This window comes from Neltuma alba, unplaced genomic scaffold (genome assembly GCF_004799145.2).
Source record: "Neltuma alba isolate B1F8T4 unplaced genomic scaffold, ASM479914v2 tig00011580_pilon, whole genome shotgun sequence".
NCBI classification, from domain to species: domain Eukaryota; kingdom Viridiplantae; phylum Streptophyta; class Magnoliopsida; order Fabales; family Fabaceae; genus Neltuma; species Neltuma alba.
The window spans coordinates 43,761-60,897 of NW_021636233.1; the positions used below are offsets into that span (position 1 = coordinate 43,761).

At 35.7% G+C, this 17,137-nt stretch overlaps 3 protein-coding genes across 3 annotated transcripts; all 3 read right to left on the reverse strand.

The window, feature by feature from the left end:
- Positions 1-731: 731 nt before the first annotated feature.
- Positions 732-1,600, reverse strand: LOC114715258 (putative F-box protein At5g62060). Its single transcript, XM_028900052.1, has 2 exons — positions 1,243-1,600; positions 732-1,045 (listed from the first exon to the last, which is right to left on the reverse strand). The coding sequence occupies exons 1-2, from the start codon at positions 1,598-1,600 to the stop codon at positions 732-734; spliced, it is 672 nt and encodes a 223-aa protein (XP_028755885.1).
- Positions 1,601-3,634: 2,034 nt separating this feature from the next.
- On the reverse strand, positions 3,635-13,758 carry LOC114715259 (putative F-box/kelch-repeat protein At3g22730). Its single transcript, XM_028900053.1, has 6 exons — positions 13,491-13,758; positions 6,193-6,387; positions 5,960-6,109; positions 5,091-5,117; positions 4,457-4,887; positions 3,635-4,423 (listed from the first exon to the last, which is right to left on the reverse strand). Exons 1-6 carry the CDS (start codon positions 13,756-13,758, stop codon positions 3,776-3,778), a joined length of 1,719 nt encoding a protein of 572 aa, XP_028755886.1. The 3' UTR covers positions 3,635-3,775.
- Positions 13,759-15,469: 1,711 nt separating this feature from the next.
- Positions 15,470-16,621, reverse strand: LOC114715260 (putative F-box/LRR-repeat/kelch-repeat protein At1g11620). Its single transcript, XM_028900055.1, has one exon. It carries the CDS (start codon positions 16,619-16,621, stop codon positions 15,470-15,472), a length of 1,152 nt encoding a protein of 383 aa, XP_028755888.1.
- Between the last annotated feature and the right edge of the window lie 516 nt (positions 16,622-17,137).

Genomic DNA, 17,137 nt, shown 5'->3' on the forward strand with positions numbered 1-17,137 from the left:
CAGACTACCTCATCAGACTCAAAATCTCAGCATCACCTTGTTGAGAGCCAAAGCCTCGCACACAAAGAAGGCAGAATTTTCTGTTTTTGGTTTTTCGGGTTAGAAATCAAGGCACCCCCCAATCCAAATTGAAGGCTAAACCTCGGACCGTGCAACGAGTAGAGCCTTCCCCAAGATCTTTTTCAACAAGTAGAATTCGAAGCTCTATCTTTTTACCAGAAGATAAAGTCCACCCACTTGTGACCTAGCCAGTTCCCGCTAGGCTGAGAATATTTGGGTAAAGAAGAGAGAAGTTGCATGAGAGAAGCAATTACACAGATCCATGACAGAGTTCCTCAGCTTCTTTAGCAATATTGTCATCAAGCCTTGCACATGCATAATTATCTAAACTAAAAAGTGCTAAAACAAAGTAAATATATAAGGCAATAACTGAGATTTAGGACGTTGGTCTTTCAACGTGGGTGCTGTGAACTGGTGCAAGACTTTCCATGTCATTGAAAATATGACGAGCACGGCCACAGTTGCAGGTAGCAATTTCATTATTTTACAGTGGACATCAACATAATCTCTAATAATCCACCATCCTCCACTTCATGTTGAGTTTCATTAATGAGTTCAAATCCAAGAAGCCATCGGAGTCTAGGCATAATTTCAACATTAAAGCTGTAGATAATGTCATCCTCCCAAACCTTCTCTGAACTTGAGTATGGATAGATCCAATATTTCTTAGTTCAACTCCATCTCTCCTCAGATGCACCTGTGCCCTCCTTCATCACCCACAATATAGAGGCACCGTTCTTCTTCGTCCGCATTAGAGTGGCATTGTTATAAAACATAGCAAGTTTGTTCTCATAAACTGTGAGCACAGTAAGTGCTTCAGGGAATATCCAAGGCATTGGTATCAATCTAAACTCTTCTTTCGCTATGTCAAATGACACTATCAAATTTTCTGACCCATGCCAAAACATAGTACCATTAACCGTGACAGTTCCATGAAGAAGTCTTGTGCCTTTCAAGTTCTCAAATTCTATTTCCGTCCATGAATCTGTGCTTAAGGAATACACTTCCACTCTATTAACCTCCAGACCAAACTCAAACTCTCACAATCTTATGATCATTAATAACTTGACAGTACCCAAATCCTAAAATGCATTTCCCTTTAAAATCGTTGAGAGTTCTAGGTATCTTTCTCACCTCCCTAATAGCTGGATTCCACAACAAGAGGGGAAAGAGGAGACATACCAAATTCATCGAATTCAACACAAAGCAAGCTATTACTAGAGCCGATTACGTTAGCACCTCGCAGCGAATCGATCAAAGGTGGGTTCTGAAGTTCACGGACCCGCTTCTTGTCATCGACAAAACATAGCTTCAAAGGATCAACTCTGTGATTCGATTGTAAGAGAATAGAAGGGGTATCATCATGACAGGGATGGTGGAGGTGGTCTGCAATGAAAGATGGAGTTGTTAAGAGATTTTTCCACTGTTTACAGACACATTGGAATCTGATTAGGGACTTGACAGGGATTCGTTTGAGAATGTTTGCAATGATTTCTTCGGGAAGAAACGGTATGCCATCATCCACTAACATCTTCTTCATGGTGTTCGATTGGAAAGAACAGAACTGATCTCTTATCGTAGAGTGATCCAATGATTTTAAATAAAGTTGTGAGCTTGGCCGATGGGTGAGAAGCCCGGATCCTTTAGCCAAAACAGTAAAAGAAAAGAGCACGTTTGTGGGTCACGGGATTTCACTGACCTGGAAAGCCAAATGACGCAGCAAAACAACTTCTGCAATTATTGCATATCATATTGCTTAATATGGCCTTATAGTGCTTGTTCGGGGCAAAGTAAGCTGCTTAAGTAACTGAATGGGCAACATATGTGCTTTGTCGTCCGCAATATGGGAATCCTCGTGGATATGTGAGGATGGTCTGGCCATTTAAAGATTCTTTGCTTCACTACTCACTGTACGTGATTGGCACCATCCCTCTTTTCTTAGCCCTTACCAACTTTTTCCTGCCTTTTTCTGCTGTTTTACCGATGGCTTTTTATTATAAATATTATCCCTCATAATTAATATAAAAACTTATTTAACTTTTAATTTTGCAACCCTAATCTATTTTGTCTATCTTATTTATCTATTTTTTTCAAGTTATTTCTTGTGGTAGTTGCACATGTTAAATATTTCATCAAGTGACATTTAATTAGTAAAGGTATTTTTAAAAAAAACAACACATATTTACTACAAATAACTAATGTAACTAATTTTTTTAATCTACTCAAATTACTCAACTGGATCTTATGTTAAGAAATAGAGATAATATATTATTAGGTTGGATTTAACTATTGTCAGGTTTAATTAGAATTAGCTTTTTCAAACGCATTTCCAACGTTCACGAGAGTTGAGACCTCCTACTTAAACAATCATAACTGTTGATATAATTCTTAGAGGCTTTATGACCTTACTAGCTATGAAGTTTATCGTTTAGTGTATTTCTGATCTTTAATATAAAATCTAGTTGACTAATTTAAAAAGAATAAAGAAATTACTAAATTGCTTAATTATAGCATATAGTGCATGCTTTCTTTCTAAAAGATTTATACATATCATTAAATTATATATCAGTTTATAAAAGTGATGAATCAGCTTAGAAAGACACAATAAATACAAATGTTTTTAAGATAATTTATTAGTTTCTTTAATTTCTCCAAATAAATCAATTATATCTCATATTAAGGATTGTACTAGTGAAATTTATTCAATTATGCCAAAATACATCATGCAGCAAATCAGAGTATTTAAAACACTTTTGCCTTGGAAAAAAAGAAGAAGCAATAAAGCGTAAATTTACCCCAGAAGTATACAGCGAAGAGTTAAGCATCTGAAGGTTTTTGAAGTCTCAGTATCACTCTAAAAGTTTAAAAAACATAGCAATATCACCCTTACAATTACCCCAGTCAACTTTGACCAAATTGTTCATGTAGCAGCCATATGGCACACCGCCTCATCATCTCTCCCTTCTTCTCTTCCACATCACCCTCCATCTCATCATCTCCCTCTTTCTCTCCCTTTCAAGTTCCCAGAAAGTTCTCTTATTCTCAAGTGTATACCTCTCAACTAAAGCAATTGCTTTATAAAAAATGTACGCTAAAGGATGTTGGTGAAATTAATTATTTTTGTTCCGTCTTTTTCTGGTTTTACCAATTGCTCTTTCTTATTCCTCCTTTCGATCATCCGAGAGAAATGTGTGTCTTCGAACTTGTGTTTAGGATTTTGGAGGTTTTCTCGATTTCCGATGTTTCATTTAGTCCTCAGTTTTTTCCCATCACGCATGCCTACCTAGCTAGTATCATTAACTTTCAATTGATCGAATGCCAAAGGTAATGTTGGACCAACAGTGGCTGTTAGTTGAACAGTTCTAGGAGTTAAAGAGCAACTTCATCCCAAACGTTTGTATGAATAACCAATATTCTGATCTTATCAATATTCAAATTAGAAGAATGATCCAACAACTCATTATAATCTAAAATCAAAAGAAAATTTTGGATTATGACTAAATGCTAAATTCTTTTAAATTAAAATTCGAGTTAGAAGTCACATACGCACCCACCTTGTTTGCAGACCTAATCCTTGAAAGCATATGTAGTTACTTTTGCTATGAATGAATTGCACAAATCCATCACAGAGTTTCTGAAAAGGGTCATCAAGCCCTGCACACAGAATGATCTAAACCAAAAAGTGCCAAAACAAAGTAAATCTATAATGCAATAATTAAGATTTATGGCGTCCAACTAGTGCAAGACTTTCCACGTGATTGAAAATATGAGGACCATGGCCACATTTGCAGGTAGCAACTTCTTTAGGATTTACATAGGACGTGAACAAAACATCCGATAATCTACCATCCTCCACTTCATGAATGAGTTCGGATCCAATAAGCTTTCGGAGTTTAGGCATTATTTCAATATTGAAGTTGTAGATAATGTCATCCCTCCAAACCGTCTCTGAACCTGAGTATAGATGGATCCAATATTTCTTGGTCCAACTCCATCTCTCCTTACATGCACCTGTGCCCTCCTTCATCACCCACAATAGAGGGGCACCGTACGTGGCATTGATAGAAAACATAGCCAGTTTGTTCTCATAAACTGTAAGCACAGTACGTGCTTGAGGGTATCTCAGAGGCATTGGTATCAATCTAAACTCTTCTTTTGCTATGTCAAATGACACTATCAAATTTTCTGACCCATGCCAAAACATAGTACCATTAACGGCGATAGTTTCATGAAGAAGTCTTATACCCTTCAAGTTCTCAAATTTTATTTTCTTCCATGAATCTGTGTTTAAGGAATACACTTCCACTCTCTTAACCTCGAGACCAAATTCATAAACTCTCACAATCTTATAATCATTAATAATTTGACAGTGCCCAAATCCATAATCATTAATAATTTGACAGTGCCCAAATCCTAAAACGCATTTCCCTTTAAAATACTTGAGAGTTCTAGGTATCTTTCTCACCTTTCTAGTAGCTGGATTCCACAACAAGAGGGAAAGAGGAGACATACCAAATTCATCGAATTCAACACAAAGCAAGCCATTACTAGAGCCGATTACGTTAGCACTTCGCAACGAATCGATCAAAGGTGGGTTCTGAAATTCACAGACTCGCTTCTTTTCATCGACAAGACATAACTTCAAAGAATCAGCTCTGTGATTCGACTGTAAGAGAAGAGAAGGGGTATCATCGTGACGATGGTGGTGGAGGTGGTCTGCAATGAAAGATGGAGTTTGGAAGAGATTTTTCCACTGTTTACAGACACATTGGAATCTGATTAGGGATTTGACAGGGATTCGTTTGAGAATGTTTGCAATGATTTCTTCTGGAAGAAACGGTATGCCAACATCCACTAACATCTGCTTCGTCATGGTGATCGATTGGAAAGAACAGAACCGATCTGTGAGCTTCAATAAAGTTGTGAGCTTCGGCCGATGCGTGAGAAGCCCGAAGACTTTTTCCTCTTGCTAGGTTTGGAAAAACCGGAAAAGAAGAGGAATGAGCTTGGGATTGGATGGTCGAGAGAGCTTGGGAGCTCATCAAAAGTGATGAGCACTTTGGGTGGTCGAGATTTAGTTTAGTTTTAGTTTTATTTTTATTTTTTTAAAATAATCATTTTAATAGATATAGAATAAAAAATAAAAATAAAATCTTAATTATTATTTTTTAAAAAATAATTTTTTTTATTTTAAAATAATTTTTTTAAAATATTAAATCTGAACCATTCAAAAGCGCTTATCACTTGATAAACACCAAATACAAACCCCAAAAAATAAAATACTTTGGGATTAATAGAAATTTTGATCTCTTAAATTTGAACCACATTTGGTATTGGTTTTTAAAATTTAAAACATGTAGTATTGGTTCCTTAAATTATGTCTGTTTAAGACCGTTGGTTCTTGGTTTTTTGACACCATTAAATTATACTGACATGACATTAACACTATTAAACGATGAGTTAGACCATATGACCTGATAATGAACTGCTGAGTTGACATCTAGGTGTCACATTAAGTGGACATGGACCGAAAACCAAGAAGATCCAAACAGAAAATGATGAGAATACGAAACTCCATACCCCACCATCTTCCTCTTTTCTTCTTCTTCTTCTTCGTCCTTCATCTTCTTCATCCTTCACAGGCTCAAGACCAGATACAACCCAACACCATCGGTTACCAATGGTCCACTAACCAGACCGGCTCTTGCTACCGGACCTACGCCTTTTACCGAGCTTCAGCTCCTAATTTCCTCGACCATGCCTTCATTGGTGACCTCTTCTCCATTAGTCGCCCTATGATTGTAGGACCAAGCAACATTTCTTCTCCTACTTCAACTTTAGCCCCAAACGAACCCCTCTTCGTTCCTCTATCTTGCTCCTGCAACTTCATCAACTCAACCTTCAGTGCCATCAAGAAAGGAGACATGTTTTGCCCAGTCTCCATGTTTAGCTACAGGAACCTCACGACCTACCAATTCGTAGAAGTCGTGAACCCTATCCTCATCCCGACGAATTTGATGATAGGTGTTAGTGCCGTGTTCCATGTGTTCTACAAGTGCCCTAACACGACGCAGTTGCGAAAGGTAGAGAACATTCTAATTTTCTACGTGGTTTAACCGAATGATAACATACCGTTGATCGCCACCATGTTTGGATCGAAACCGCAGTCAATAATTGATGCTAACCGTAAAAATTTTTGAGAATTTGATACTATCTTCATTCCAGTGTCGCGATTGCCAGTGCAGACGCAGCTTTCGGTTACTACTTTGGCGGCCCCAGCTTCATCCCCTAGCGTATCACCTGTAACTTCCCGCGACAAAACAGGAACTGTGAGAGAATTGACGATTGGGTTAGGAATTTGTCAAAGCTCAGCAATCAGAACCAGAAAACCCTTTCCTTTCTCCACTCGTGCAGATTCTATCTAAACCCTTTCCCTTTTGTTTTTTCTTCTACCGTCGTCCCCTGTGTTTTGCATCTGATCCCCCTTCTCTGTTTTTTTTGGGTCCATGTCCAGTTAATGTGACACCTAAATGCCAACTCAATGGTTCATTACCAAGTCATATGGTCCAACTCATACCTTAACGATATTAATACCATGTTGACAAGATTTAATGGTATCAAGAAGCTAGGGACCAACAAATTTAAACGGACATAATTTAAGGAACCAATACCACGCGTTTTAAATTTCAGGGACCAATACCAAATTGGACTCAAATTTAAGGGGCCGAAATTTGTATTAACCCAATACTTTGTGAGGTCACGAGATTTTAACATCCTAGACAGAAAAATAATTCATGAATTTTAAAATTCTTAAATAATCACTTAAATAAATAAAACCTCAGGTTAGATAGAAGTGACTAAATTAAAATTTGCAAATTTAATTAAACGATCATATTGCCTTTTTTTTAAAAAAAAAAAAAAGCACCCTCACCAATTGATCTATTGTTGGAGCTTTGATGCCAACGACAGCTGAAAACTTGATAATAGCATTACTAAAACTGTAAAAATCATTTTTAAAAAAAAGTTGCCGGAGCTGTTAACAAGTTTTTTTAACACTATTAACAAATTTGGTATGACATATGCGAACAAATTTTTCAAAACATTCAAAAAATGGAATTTTTATATTTTCAATAACATGGTTAACAAGTTTTTTAATGCTATTAACAAGTTCAACATGACAATAGGACAATTTCAATAATGCAATTAACAAGTTCTATAATACTATTAACAATTTTGATACGACAGTTAATAATAGGTTTTTTAGAAAATTCAAAAATAACATTTTTACAACTTCTGTAACACAATTAACAAATTCTGTAACGTTATTAACAAGTTTAATATGGCAATTAATAACAAGTTGTCTAGAAAATTTAAAAAGTGATATTTTTACAACTTCAGTAATATAGTTAACAAGTCACGTAATGATATTAACAATTCTCATGACAACATTAACAACATTTTCCTATGAAGATTGATGTTTTTAATATTAGTTCCTTGTACATCAAATTTTTTTCATTTATTAGATAGCTACTATGTTAATATCATTACATGCCTTGTAATTAGAATTGTTAATTATATTATAAGAGTTGTTAATACCGTTACATGACTTGTAACTGGGTTATTGAAGTTATAAACATGCCACTTTTTGAATTTTCAGAAAACCTATTGCTATATCAAACTTGTTAATAGCGTTACAGTGTTATTGAAGTTGTGAAAATACCACTTTTTAATTTTCTGAAAAATCTGTTATTAACTATTATATTAAACTTGCTAATAGTGTTAAAGAACTTACCAATCATGTTACTAAAGTTGTAAAAATCTCCAAAAAGAAAAATCGTTGCTAACCATGGGGGTATCGACAACCAAGTATTGACCAGTTGCTAGAGCTTTGATGATGGTAGCCCACCTAAACTCCAATAGCTGCTATCATCATTGAACCTCTAATGACTGGCTAGTCAATGAGGGTGCTTAGTCTTTTTTTTTGACAAAAATTATAAAGGACAATAAAGTCATTTTAATAAATTTATAAATTTTAATTTAATCACCATATCTAAATTGGGATTTTGTTTATTTAAGTGATTGTTTGGGAATTTTAAAACTTAGTAATCATTTTTATTTCATTTTCCCAAGCCAAATTAGCGTGGAACAACTTTCTCAAGTATGGGGCACTCTATTGCTTAATATGGCCTTACAGTGCTTGTTCGGGGAAGGCAAGTTGCTCAAGTACAATTTGATATTAATTGCACGGGCAAGGCAACAATATACTTTGTGGTCCACATATGGGAGGACGAGCTGGCCAATGAAATAACTACCGATAAGTCCCAAAAATAAGTTAGAAATTGTTATTTTCTAATTTGATACTTATTATTACAGGTTGTTTAAGTTATTATTAAAACTTTTTAATAATTATTTTTTTTAGATTTAATTGCAATTCTCTTTTTAAAGATTCTTTCCTTTGCTACTTACTATCCTTTAAGTGATTGACACCACCCTCTTTCCTTGGTTCTTAATAGCTTTTTTTTTTTTTAAACAAGAGTTTAATGGAGCTAGATCCTAGAGATTGGTTCACGCCAAGGTGACCTGCTTTTCTCCATACTTGTATATTCTTGCTGCCAATGTCCTCCCTTGTTTAGTAACACACTTAGAAGGGGCTGGTCAATGGAAAGGTATTCAAATATATCAAAACGCAATGCTCGTCTCCCATCTTCTCTATGCAGATGACTCACTTTTCTTCTTTGAAAGGTCTGACTAGAACATTGCTACAATTAAATTTGCCCTTGACACCTATTGCTATTGGTTTGGGCAAGAAATTAACCATGCTATATCCACTCTGGTTTTCAGTCCTATAGTGAATCACAGCAGCAAAAAGAGGTTCTCTCAGACTCTAGGCATCCACTTTTCATCTAGGTTGGGTAAATATCTGGGTACTTGGATCGACCCAGGAACATAAAAGAAGCCAATTTATGACCAAGTTATAGAAGCAGCACGGAGATGACTTGCTGGTTGGAAAATGAAACTTGTATCTAAAGCTGCTCACCTAACACTCATTAAATCAGTCCTCTCCGCTACTAATCTGGACATTCTCTCTTGCATCAAATTACGGTATCATATATGTGACAAAGTGGATAGTCTTTGTATTCCCTCCGTTCCTTATTATAAGAGACAAATAACCGAAGTACGTTGATCAAAAAAACAGTTAAAGTTAGTTAAGAACAATTAATGTATAAAAAGTATAATTTTTTTTTCAAAAATGCCCTCATTAATAAAGAGAGAGAACAATTAAATTATTAAAAGAAAGAGAAGTGGGAGAGAAAGAGAGTGTGAGTTGGAGATAATAAATATGGGTAAAATAGTAAATCAACACAAAAAAGTAGAGACAATTTGTAAGTGTCTCTTATATATAGGAACATGGCATAAGCATCAAGTGTCTCTTATAATAAGAAACGGAGGGAGTATTAATTTTTTTTATGGGGTGAACGGATGGAAGGAATCAAATTCATTTGAAGAATAAAGATCTCTTTTTTCACTCGGTTGATCAAGGAGGCCTGGCCATAAGACCAGCTAAATGCATCAATCAATCCCTGCTTGCTAAACAGGTTTGGCGCATACTCTCTATGGAAACTTCAAACATTCTGGCTCTAACATTGAAAACTAAATATGTGGATTTATATAATAAGGACCTACTTGTGAAGCCTTATAATGCTTCTTGGATTTGGAAGGGTTTGCTTGATAGCTCAGGACTCATCATTGATAATCTTCGGTGGAATATTTCCCCCACCTCTTGTACCCCTCCCTCTTAACCACCACCTCTGGTAGCCTATGCAATTAAGATCCTTCTTAGCATTCAATTTGCTCAAGGTCAAAGATCTCTTACTCCATAGCCGCTTCGACTGGAACCCCCACCGATGGAACCTCCCTCTTCTTAGGTCCCTTTACTCTGAGAATGATATCAAAGAAATCCTTTCCATTCCAATTCTAAGTTCTTCTCAGCATGATTCCTTTCGATGGACCACTAATGCCTCTGGTCTTTATACTATAAGAGATGGGTTCATAATTCAACTTCATAGTTCATTGCAACCACAATGTCAGAGTGATAATTTTTGGAAGTTTCCTTGGTCCCTGTCACTCCCGCTAAAATTCTTACTTTTCATGTGGAAATTACTAAAAAAAGGCCTACCAACACATGATATCTTGAACATGCATCATCTACCTGTTACCACACATTGTGTGTTTGGTTGTGACTATCTGGAATTCTTGGACCATCTGTTCATCTTCTACCCCTATGTTCGAGCCTTGTGGTTTGGATGCTTGCCAATTAAGATGGAAGCTTCAACCTTTGATTCTTTTCTTCCCTGGCTTAAATTAATAACGATAAGGCTTTCTGATGATAACCTTAAGTTCCTCTATAAAGGCATCATCATTGTTCTAAATATAATATGGTGGAAGTGTAATCAAGCCTTACATAAAGAAAGGATTGATCAACCCATGAAGGTCATTAAAGAGATCCAGGGTTGGAGGACTTACCTGGATATGGCTTTTTCCTCTTCACATTCATTGATGGAACAAAAAGGAAGTGCTGCTACCACGGAATATGAAAATTTCTCCTTGCCTAACAAAGGTTGGATAGTACTTTTGTTAAAAAAGAAATGCAGACAGAGCACTTCCTAGTCTGCAATTGTACTATTTAGGGGAAACCCCACCCAAGGTTTCATCTACTGTTGATTTGTCAATCATGGTAGGTTCAACTCTCTCTGCCTTCGGACTATCTTGCTTTGGATTACCAAAATGGGCAAAGCAATGGGTGATAACTGCTCTCAGCTTCAGCTTGTCTGTTTTTAGCAGAAACTAGTTGATTTGACACGGCTTCGGAAGGTCGCGGTGGAGGGGTTTGAGCATGAAGCTAATCTTCTTTTACGTCAATTTAATCAAGTAGATTGTCTAGTTAGCAGAGACCTTAATCTCTTTGTTTCTTTTACGCATTTTGCTTTTCCCATTCTGAATTGTAGCTTGTAAACCTCTTATTTCTTAATGATAATTCATTTTGCTTTTTCTTAAAAAAAAAAAAACTTATAAACCAACTCCTCTGTCACTGGATAAATTCTTATTGTCTAAATGAACAATATTTTTTGTGTTATAAAAACTCGAATTAGAAGAATGATCCAACAACCTGTTACAATCTAGAATCGAGCCAAAAGTCACATTTGCACCCGTTGCAAACTTATAGTGAGGGTCTCAACTCTTAAAGGCACATGTCATTAATGAAACATTTATGGATGAGTTGCAAAAGACATCTTAAAGAATTTTCATCGAATGATGAGTAAAATTTTTTTTATAGTCAATTTAAATATGTAACTAGACATGTCCAAACTTACTTTCGTCTCTCGAGGAAACAAGTGACAAGTCCGAATTTTGTTTAAAGGCAAGTCTGGTCAATTCAAGAATACAAACAAATATTTGTTGTTGATAATGAGTTAGATTTTTCTCTAAATTTAAAAATTAATACCCCAAAAATATTATGCCCAATATTGCCAATCAAGAGACTAGGATACTAATTGTCCGTTCTAAAAATTTTTTAGAGCAAAATTGCCCAATAACTATAACTAGAATTGTTCAACTAACGGTAATGTTAGTCAAGCATTATTATAGGATGATGCTGAAGTATCTTTTGTAAACTTTCAAAAAAACATTACATCAATTTGAAGTTAAATACAATGAAAATTTTCATAACAAATTTGTCATTTAACCCTTTATTGGTTTATTCGCACTGACCAAAAATCCACTATGATAAATTAATCACATTATGTTAACGTTTAACAACTATTATTACAAGCACAATGCCAAGTTTAAAATTTAAAGCATATCATATCATCAAGTATATTTTTCAATAATTCATAGATTTTTTTTTCAGAAACTTAAGCCCTATGACATTGATATCCAATACTATTAGGTTGAATTTGATTATTGCCAGTTTTTCAGAGGCATTTAACACACTTTTGCCTAGGAAAAAAAAAGAAAAAAGAAAATTCAAGCAAACCTTCTTGTTCACAAAACAAACAATTTGAACCCCCAATTCGGTCTTTAAAATGTATGAATTCCATTGAGTTCTATATTTCCCTGTCTTTTGTAAATAACAGGTCAAGCATTGGCCAGAACAATGAAACATTTTACCATATCTGTGCTTAAATGATCCACATGGTGTTCAGAAATGGATAAGCCCCCTTTTCCTATTATTAAAAAGTTCTATTATTCTCGAGTAGCTGCTCATCATTTTGCTTTTGGTATTTGGATGGTTACTTGAAGGATTCGTAAAATTTGAAAAAAGAAAAATTCAATTCCTACGTCCATTTTTGAGTCATCATTCGTAAATTTGTAAGTCTCAACTCTCAACAGTTACTATCAAAGGTATTACACTTCTTGGAACAAAAAGTATCATCACACCAAACACCATAAGAACCCAACAAACAAGGTAAAAAAAAACAGAGTAAGAACCCAACAAAACAAAATCAGAACGGATAAAGGGCTGAACACTAAACAAAATAAGACCAAGCGAAGCCACCCTCCCTAATGCCATATTCTTCAAGACAGCATTGAAATTCAATTCAGGACAAACTACCCCATAAACCGGAATTAATCATAAGCTGATAATCAGATTCAAAATCTCTGCATCCTCTGGTTGAGAGCCAAAGCCTCACACACAAAGAAGATAGAAGTTGCATGAAAGAAACAATTACTGAAATCCATGATAGATTCTGTAAATGATCTCTACTTCAGCTTCTTTAGCAGCATAGTCATTAAGCCTTGCACGTATAGAACTGTCTAAACTAAAGTTCAACAACTAAGTAAATCTATAATGAAATAATTAAGATTTAGGATCCAGGTTCTTCAATGAGTGTTGTCAATTGGTGTCAGACTTTCCACATGATTGAAAATAGGAAGATCATGGTCACATTTGCAGATAGCAAATATCTTAAATTCATAAGTATTTACATTGAAGAGAAGTATAACAACTTTTTGTTCATCATTCTCCACTTCATGCTCAGTTTCACTAAAGAGTCCAAGTCCAGTAAACTTTCAAAGTTTAGGCATTATTTTAATATTGCATTTATAGACAGCTTCACCCCCCCCCCCCCAAAAATATAGTCGCTGCCCTTAAGTGCGGACAGTAGGGCCTACTATATTTCATGGTCCAACTCCATCTCTCCTTGGTTGGATCTGTGCCCTCCTCCATCACCCACAATTGAGTATGGTAAGATTTCAAGGCTCCAAGCAGAATGGTAACAAACATAGCAAGTTTGTTCTTATAAATCGTACGCAAGCACTATACATGGATAACGGTCTAAAATTGGAATTGGAATCAATCTAAACTTCTTTTTCTATGTCAAATGAAACTATGAAGTTTACATCTTTTGTCCCTTCCCAAAATATAGTACCATTAACAGTGACATTGTCATGAAAAAGGCTTGCACCCTTCAGGTCCTCAAATTTTATTTTCTCCCATGAACCCTTGTTTACGTAATACATTTCCACTCTATTAACAGCGAGATCAGACTTATAAGCTCTCACAATCTTGTAATCATTAACAACTGAACTGAATCCAAATCCTATAATGCAGTCACCCTTAAAATCATTGATAGTTCTAGGGATCTGCCTCACCTCTCTAATCACTGGATTCCACAACAAAAGGGAAGGAGGAGACATACCAAATTCATCGAATTTAACACAAAGAAAGCCATTACTATAGCCGATGATTTTGGCGACCACAACCCCAACGAATCGATCAAAGATGGGTTCTGAAATTCTCGGACTCGCTTCTTGTCATCGAGCACACATAACTTCAAAGGAAAAGGAAAAGGAAGAGTTCTGTGATTCAATTGTAAAAGAAGAGAAGGATTATGATGAACAGAGTGGAGGCAGTGGTCTGCAATGAAAGATGGAGTTTTAAAGAGATTTTTCCACTGTTTGCTGACGCATTGAAATCTGATTAGGGACTTGACAGGGATACGAGTGAGAATGCTTTCGACGATTTCTTCGGGAAGAAACGGTGTGTCACCATCCTCGAACATCTGCTTCATGGTGATCGGCTGAGAAGAGCAGCCCCCTCATGAGAGAGCCACCGTGATGACCATGATTCACGCCTAGGGTCAGGACATAAACTCGTTTTTATCCATAAATAAATCTTTCCCACATTTTTGCCAACAATTCTTCCGTGCATTAAAAACAAGAAATATAGATTAAGATTATAATTAAAAAAAATCATTACAAATTTTTTTAGCATAAATAATTATCTGTTATATGAGATTAGATAAATATATAAAAGTAAGATTGGGGAATACCACTTCTTTCCATAGTATTCCGCAATTCTACACATATAAATTTGTCTAATCCTATATAATAAACAATTTCTCATACTAAATATTATTTTCTCAATATCAATTCCAATTATTATTTCTCATGTTCGATGCTTTGTAATGGTCCCTAAATGTTTTAAAAATTAGGTACTAGATATCTGGTTAACTTGAAAAGTATATGAGCTTCTAATAATTTCTTTCATGAAATCTGATTTATTGAGTAAATTTCATTAAAAAATTATTTTTTATTTAGTTATAATTTATAAAGAAAATCTATTTTATTATTTAGTAATTTTTTTATTTTAGATCTTATAATATTTTTATATATTGACGTCATTTATTATTTAGTTACGTTAAAATTTTATGTTATCATATCTCAGTGATTTCATAAATATTTTCTTTCATCCATGATATTTGCTTTACTGTACCAGGATGAATGAAATGAAACCGCAACTCACTTGCTCTACTTCCTTCTCATCTAATAGAAAATTCCATGTAGTCCACACACCAGCAACTAAATTATGCATCATCTTGAAAGAGAACTGAACAACATGATATAATAGATAGGACCAAATACAGTGATGCAAAACACAATCTAACTGATGCCAGAATGATGCAAATAGAGGGGGAAATGAAGAAATATGGGGAAGAATTGCAGAACAGAGAGGGCGAGGGTGAGATAAGAAAGAGGGGGTAAGCTAACTGAACAACATAGGCACCAAAAATATTCCATTCATCAAAAGTCTCCATCCATGAGTTGCATATTAGCTATTTACGGAAGCCAGGTGCTCAGTTTTCCTTCTCATGAAGGAAACATAAAAACAAAATAAATAGAGCATAGGGTCATTTCAATAAAAGTCCTTAAACTAAGCAATCTGCAATATAACAGTAAATACTAAATACTTAAGATGTAGTTTCTTCAATGTGGATGTGGCCAACTAGTAAATGTTAACTACATAATTGAAAATGCCAAGATGAGTTCATCAGTGGCGAGGTTGAATAGAGGTAGAATAGTTCGTCATTTTCCACATTACCTTCAACATCACTAACAGGTCCAGGTGCTACACATACATTGCAAATAATTTCATTCCTCCAACTGGTACAAGACTTTCTACATAATTGAAAATACAATGAGCATCGTGACTTCTGCCAACAGTAAACTCTGTAACTTCTTTTGTAGTAAGATTGAGCAAAATAGTGTTTGGTTCGTCATTCTCCATTTCACGTCCAGTTGAAATCCCGCAAACAATTTCATTCCTCCAAACAGTCATGGGGTCTAAGAAGCATGGATACGGGTTACTAGTGTATTTCTTTGTCCAACTCCATCCCTCCATCACCCACAAATCAATCACCCACAAATCAATCAAAGAAGATTTAGAATTTTCAATCCCACGATAAGAAAGCATTGCAAGTTTGTTCTCATATGTAGTGAGTCTATTTTGATGTGACTCAGGAGGTAAATTAGGCATTGGCAACAATGTAAACACTTCCATTGCTATGTCAAACGAAATTATCACATGATGACCATTTCCACCCACAATGTAACCAATTTCATCCTCCTCCTCCTCCAGCGTAAACCCAAACCAAAAGATATCTCCGTTAGCAGTGAAACTGCAAGAAGTAATCTTTAGACCATCAAAGATCCCCAATTCTACTCCCTTCCATGACCCTGTTTTTACGGAGTATACTTCCACTTTTTCAAACATCTCATTAACATAAATTCTTACAATCTTGTAATCATTAACAATCGGACTGAACCCAAATCCTATAGAACCGGTTATAACACCAGAAGTTGTGGGAACCGGTCTGACTTCTCTAATAGCTGGATTACACAATAAAAGGGCAGGATGAGATGCACGATCGTCACTGATGTCAACGCAGAGCAAGCCATTGCTCGAACCAATTACCCGACCGAACTTCAAATAATCAATCAAAGGATGCTTCGGAACCTGACGGGCTTGCATCTCGCAATCAAGTAAATGTAAGTTCAAAGGACCACCTCTATGATACGGCTCAAAGAGAAGACAAGGGCTTTGATGAGTGGAATGGTGGAGGTGGTCGGCCACGAAAGATGGGCTTTTGATGAGATTTTTCCAATGTTTGCAGACACATTGAAATCGGATTAGGGATTTTGCAGGAAGTCGTCTGAAAATGTTGAGGATAGTTTCGTCGGAAAGAAATGGTACGTCGTTATCATTTACTACCTTCTTCATAGTTATCGCTTGGGAAGAACAGATCTCCCTAAAGCCTCGGCAATCGACGAAGGTTTCTTTTTGTCAAAGAATCACCGAGGGTTTTTGGTTTCCACGGAGAGAAAACAAGGGAGGAGAAAGATATAAAAAAGAAAACGAGGAAAAAATTAAGTTTTTTTGTTAATTTTTATTGAGATAAGGAGAGAAAAGCAGAAGGGGAAAAAAAATAAAGAAAAAATAGAATACGGGTCACGTTATTTTGTTTTGAAATTTTTTCTTCATACATGAAATAAAAATAAGAAGAAAACTCACATTTATTGTATATTCTTTCTCTTTTTTTTTTTTTGTAATACACCACTCGGTAATCCGGTACCTATTGGCAACTGACTAATCCGGACTCGAGGGGAAGGAGTGCCGCGGTTTTCTAGCGGTGGTTGTCCCCTCTCCCAACAAGAGCGCTTCCCTAGATTTGAACACATGTTCTCATCCTTACGGGAGACGAGCCTACTTACCAGCTCAACCAACTGTTCATTGGAT

Bases quoted from the DNA above. Each gene is read 5' to 3' on its own strand.
- LOC114715259 (XM_028900053.1), bottom strand. From the start codon at position 13,758: ATGTCTCCTCCTTCCCTTTTGTTGTGGAATCCAGTGATTAGAGAGGTG. The intron at 5,118-5,959 runs GTTGAGTTGATG...GACCACCCAAAG, and splicing joins CTTTCTTGATGGCACTGAAG to TGCTCATCACTTTTGATGAG. The intron at 4,888-5,090 runs GCTCTCTCGACC...CGTTTCTTCCAG, and splicing joins CACTTTTGATGAGCTCCCAA to AAGAAATCATTGCAAACATT.
- LOC114715258 (XM_028900052.1), bottom strand. From the start codon at position 1,600: ATGAAGAAGATGTTAGTGGATGATGGCATACCGTTTCTTCCCGAAGAA. The intron at 1,046-1,242 runs GTATGTCTCCTC...CCTTAAGCACAG, and splicing joins TGTTGAATTCGATGAATTTG to ATTCATGGACGGAAATAGAA.
- LOC114715260 (XM_028900055.1), bottom strand. From the start codon at position 16,621: ATGAAGAAGGTAGTAAATGATAACGACGTACCATTTCTTTCCGACGAA.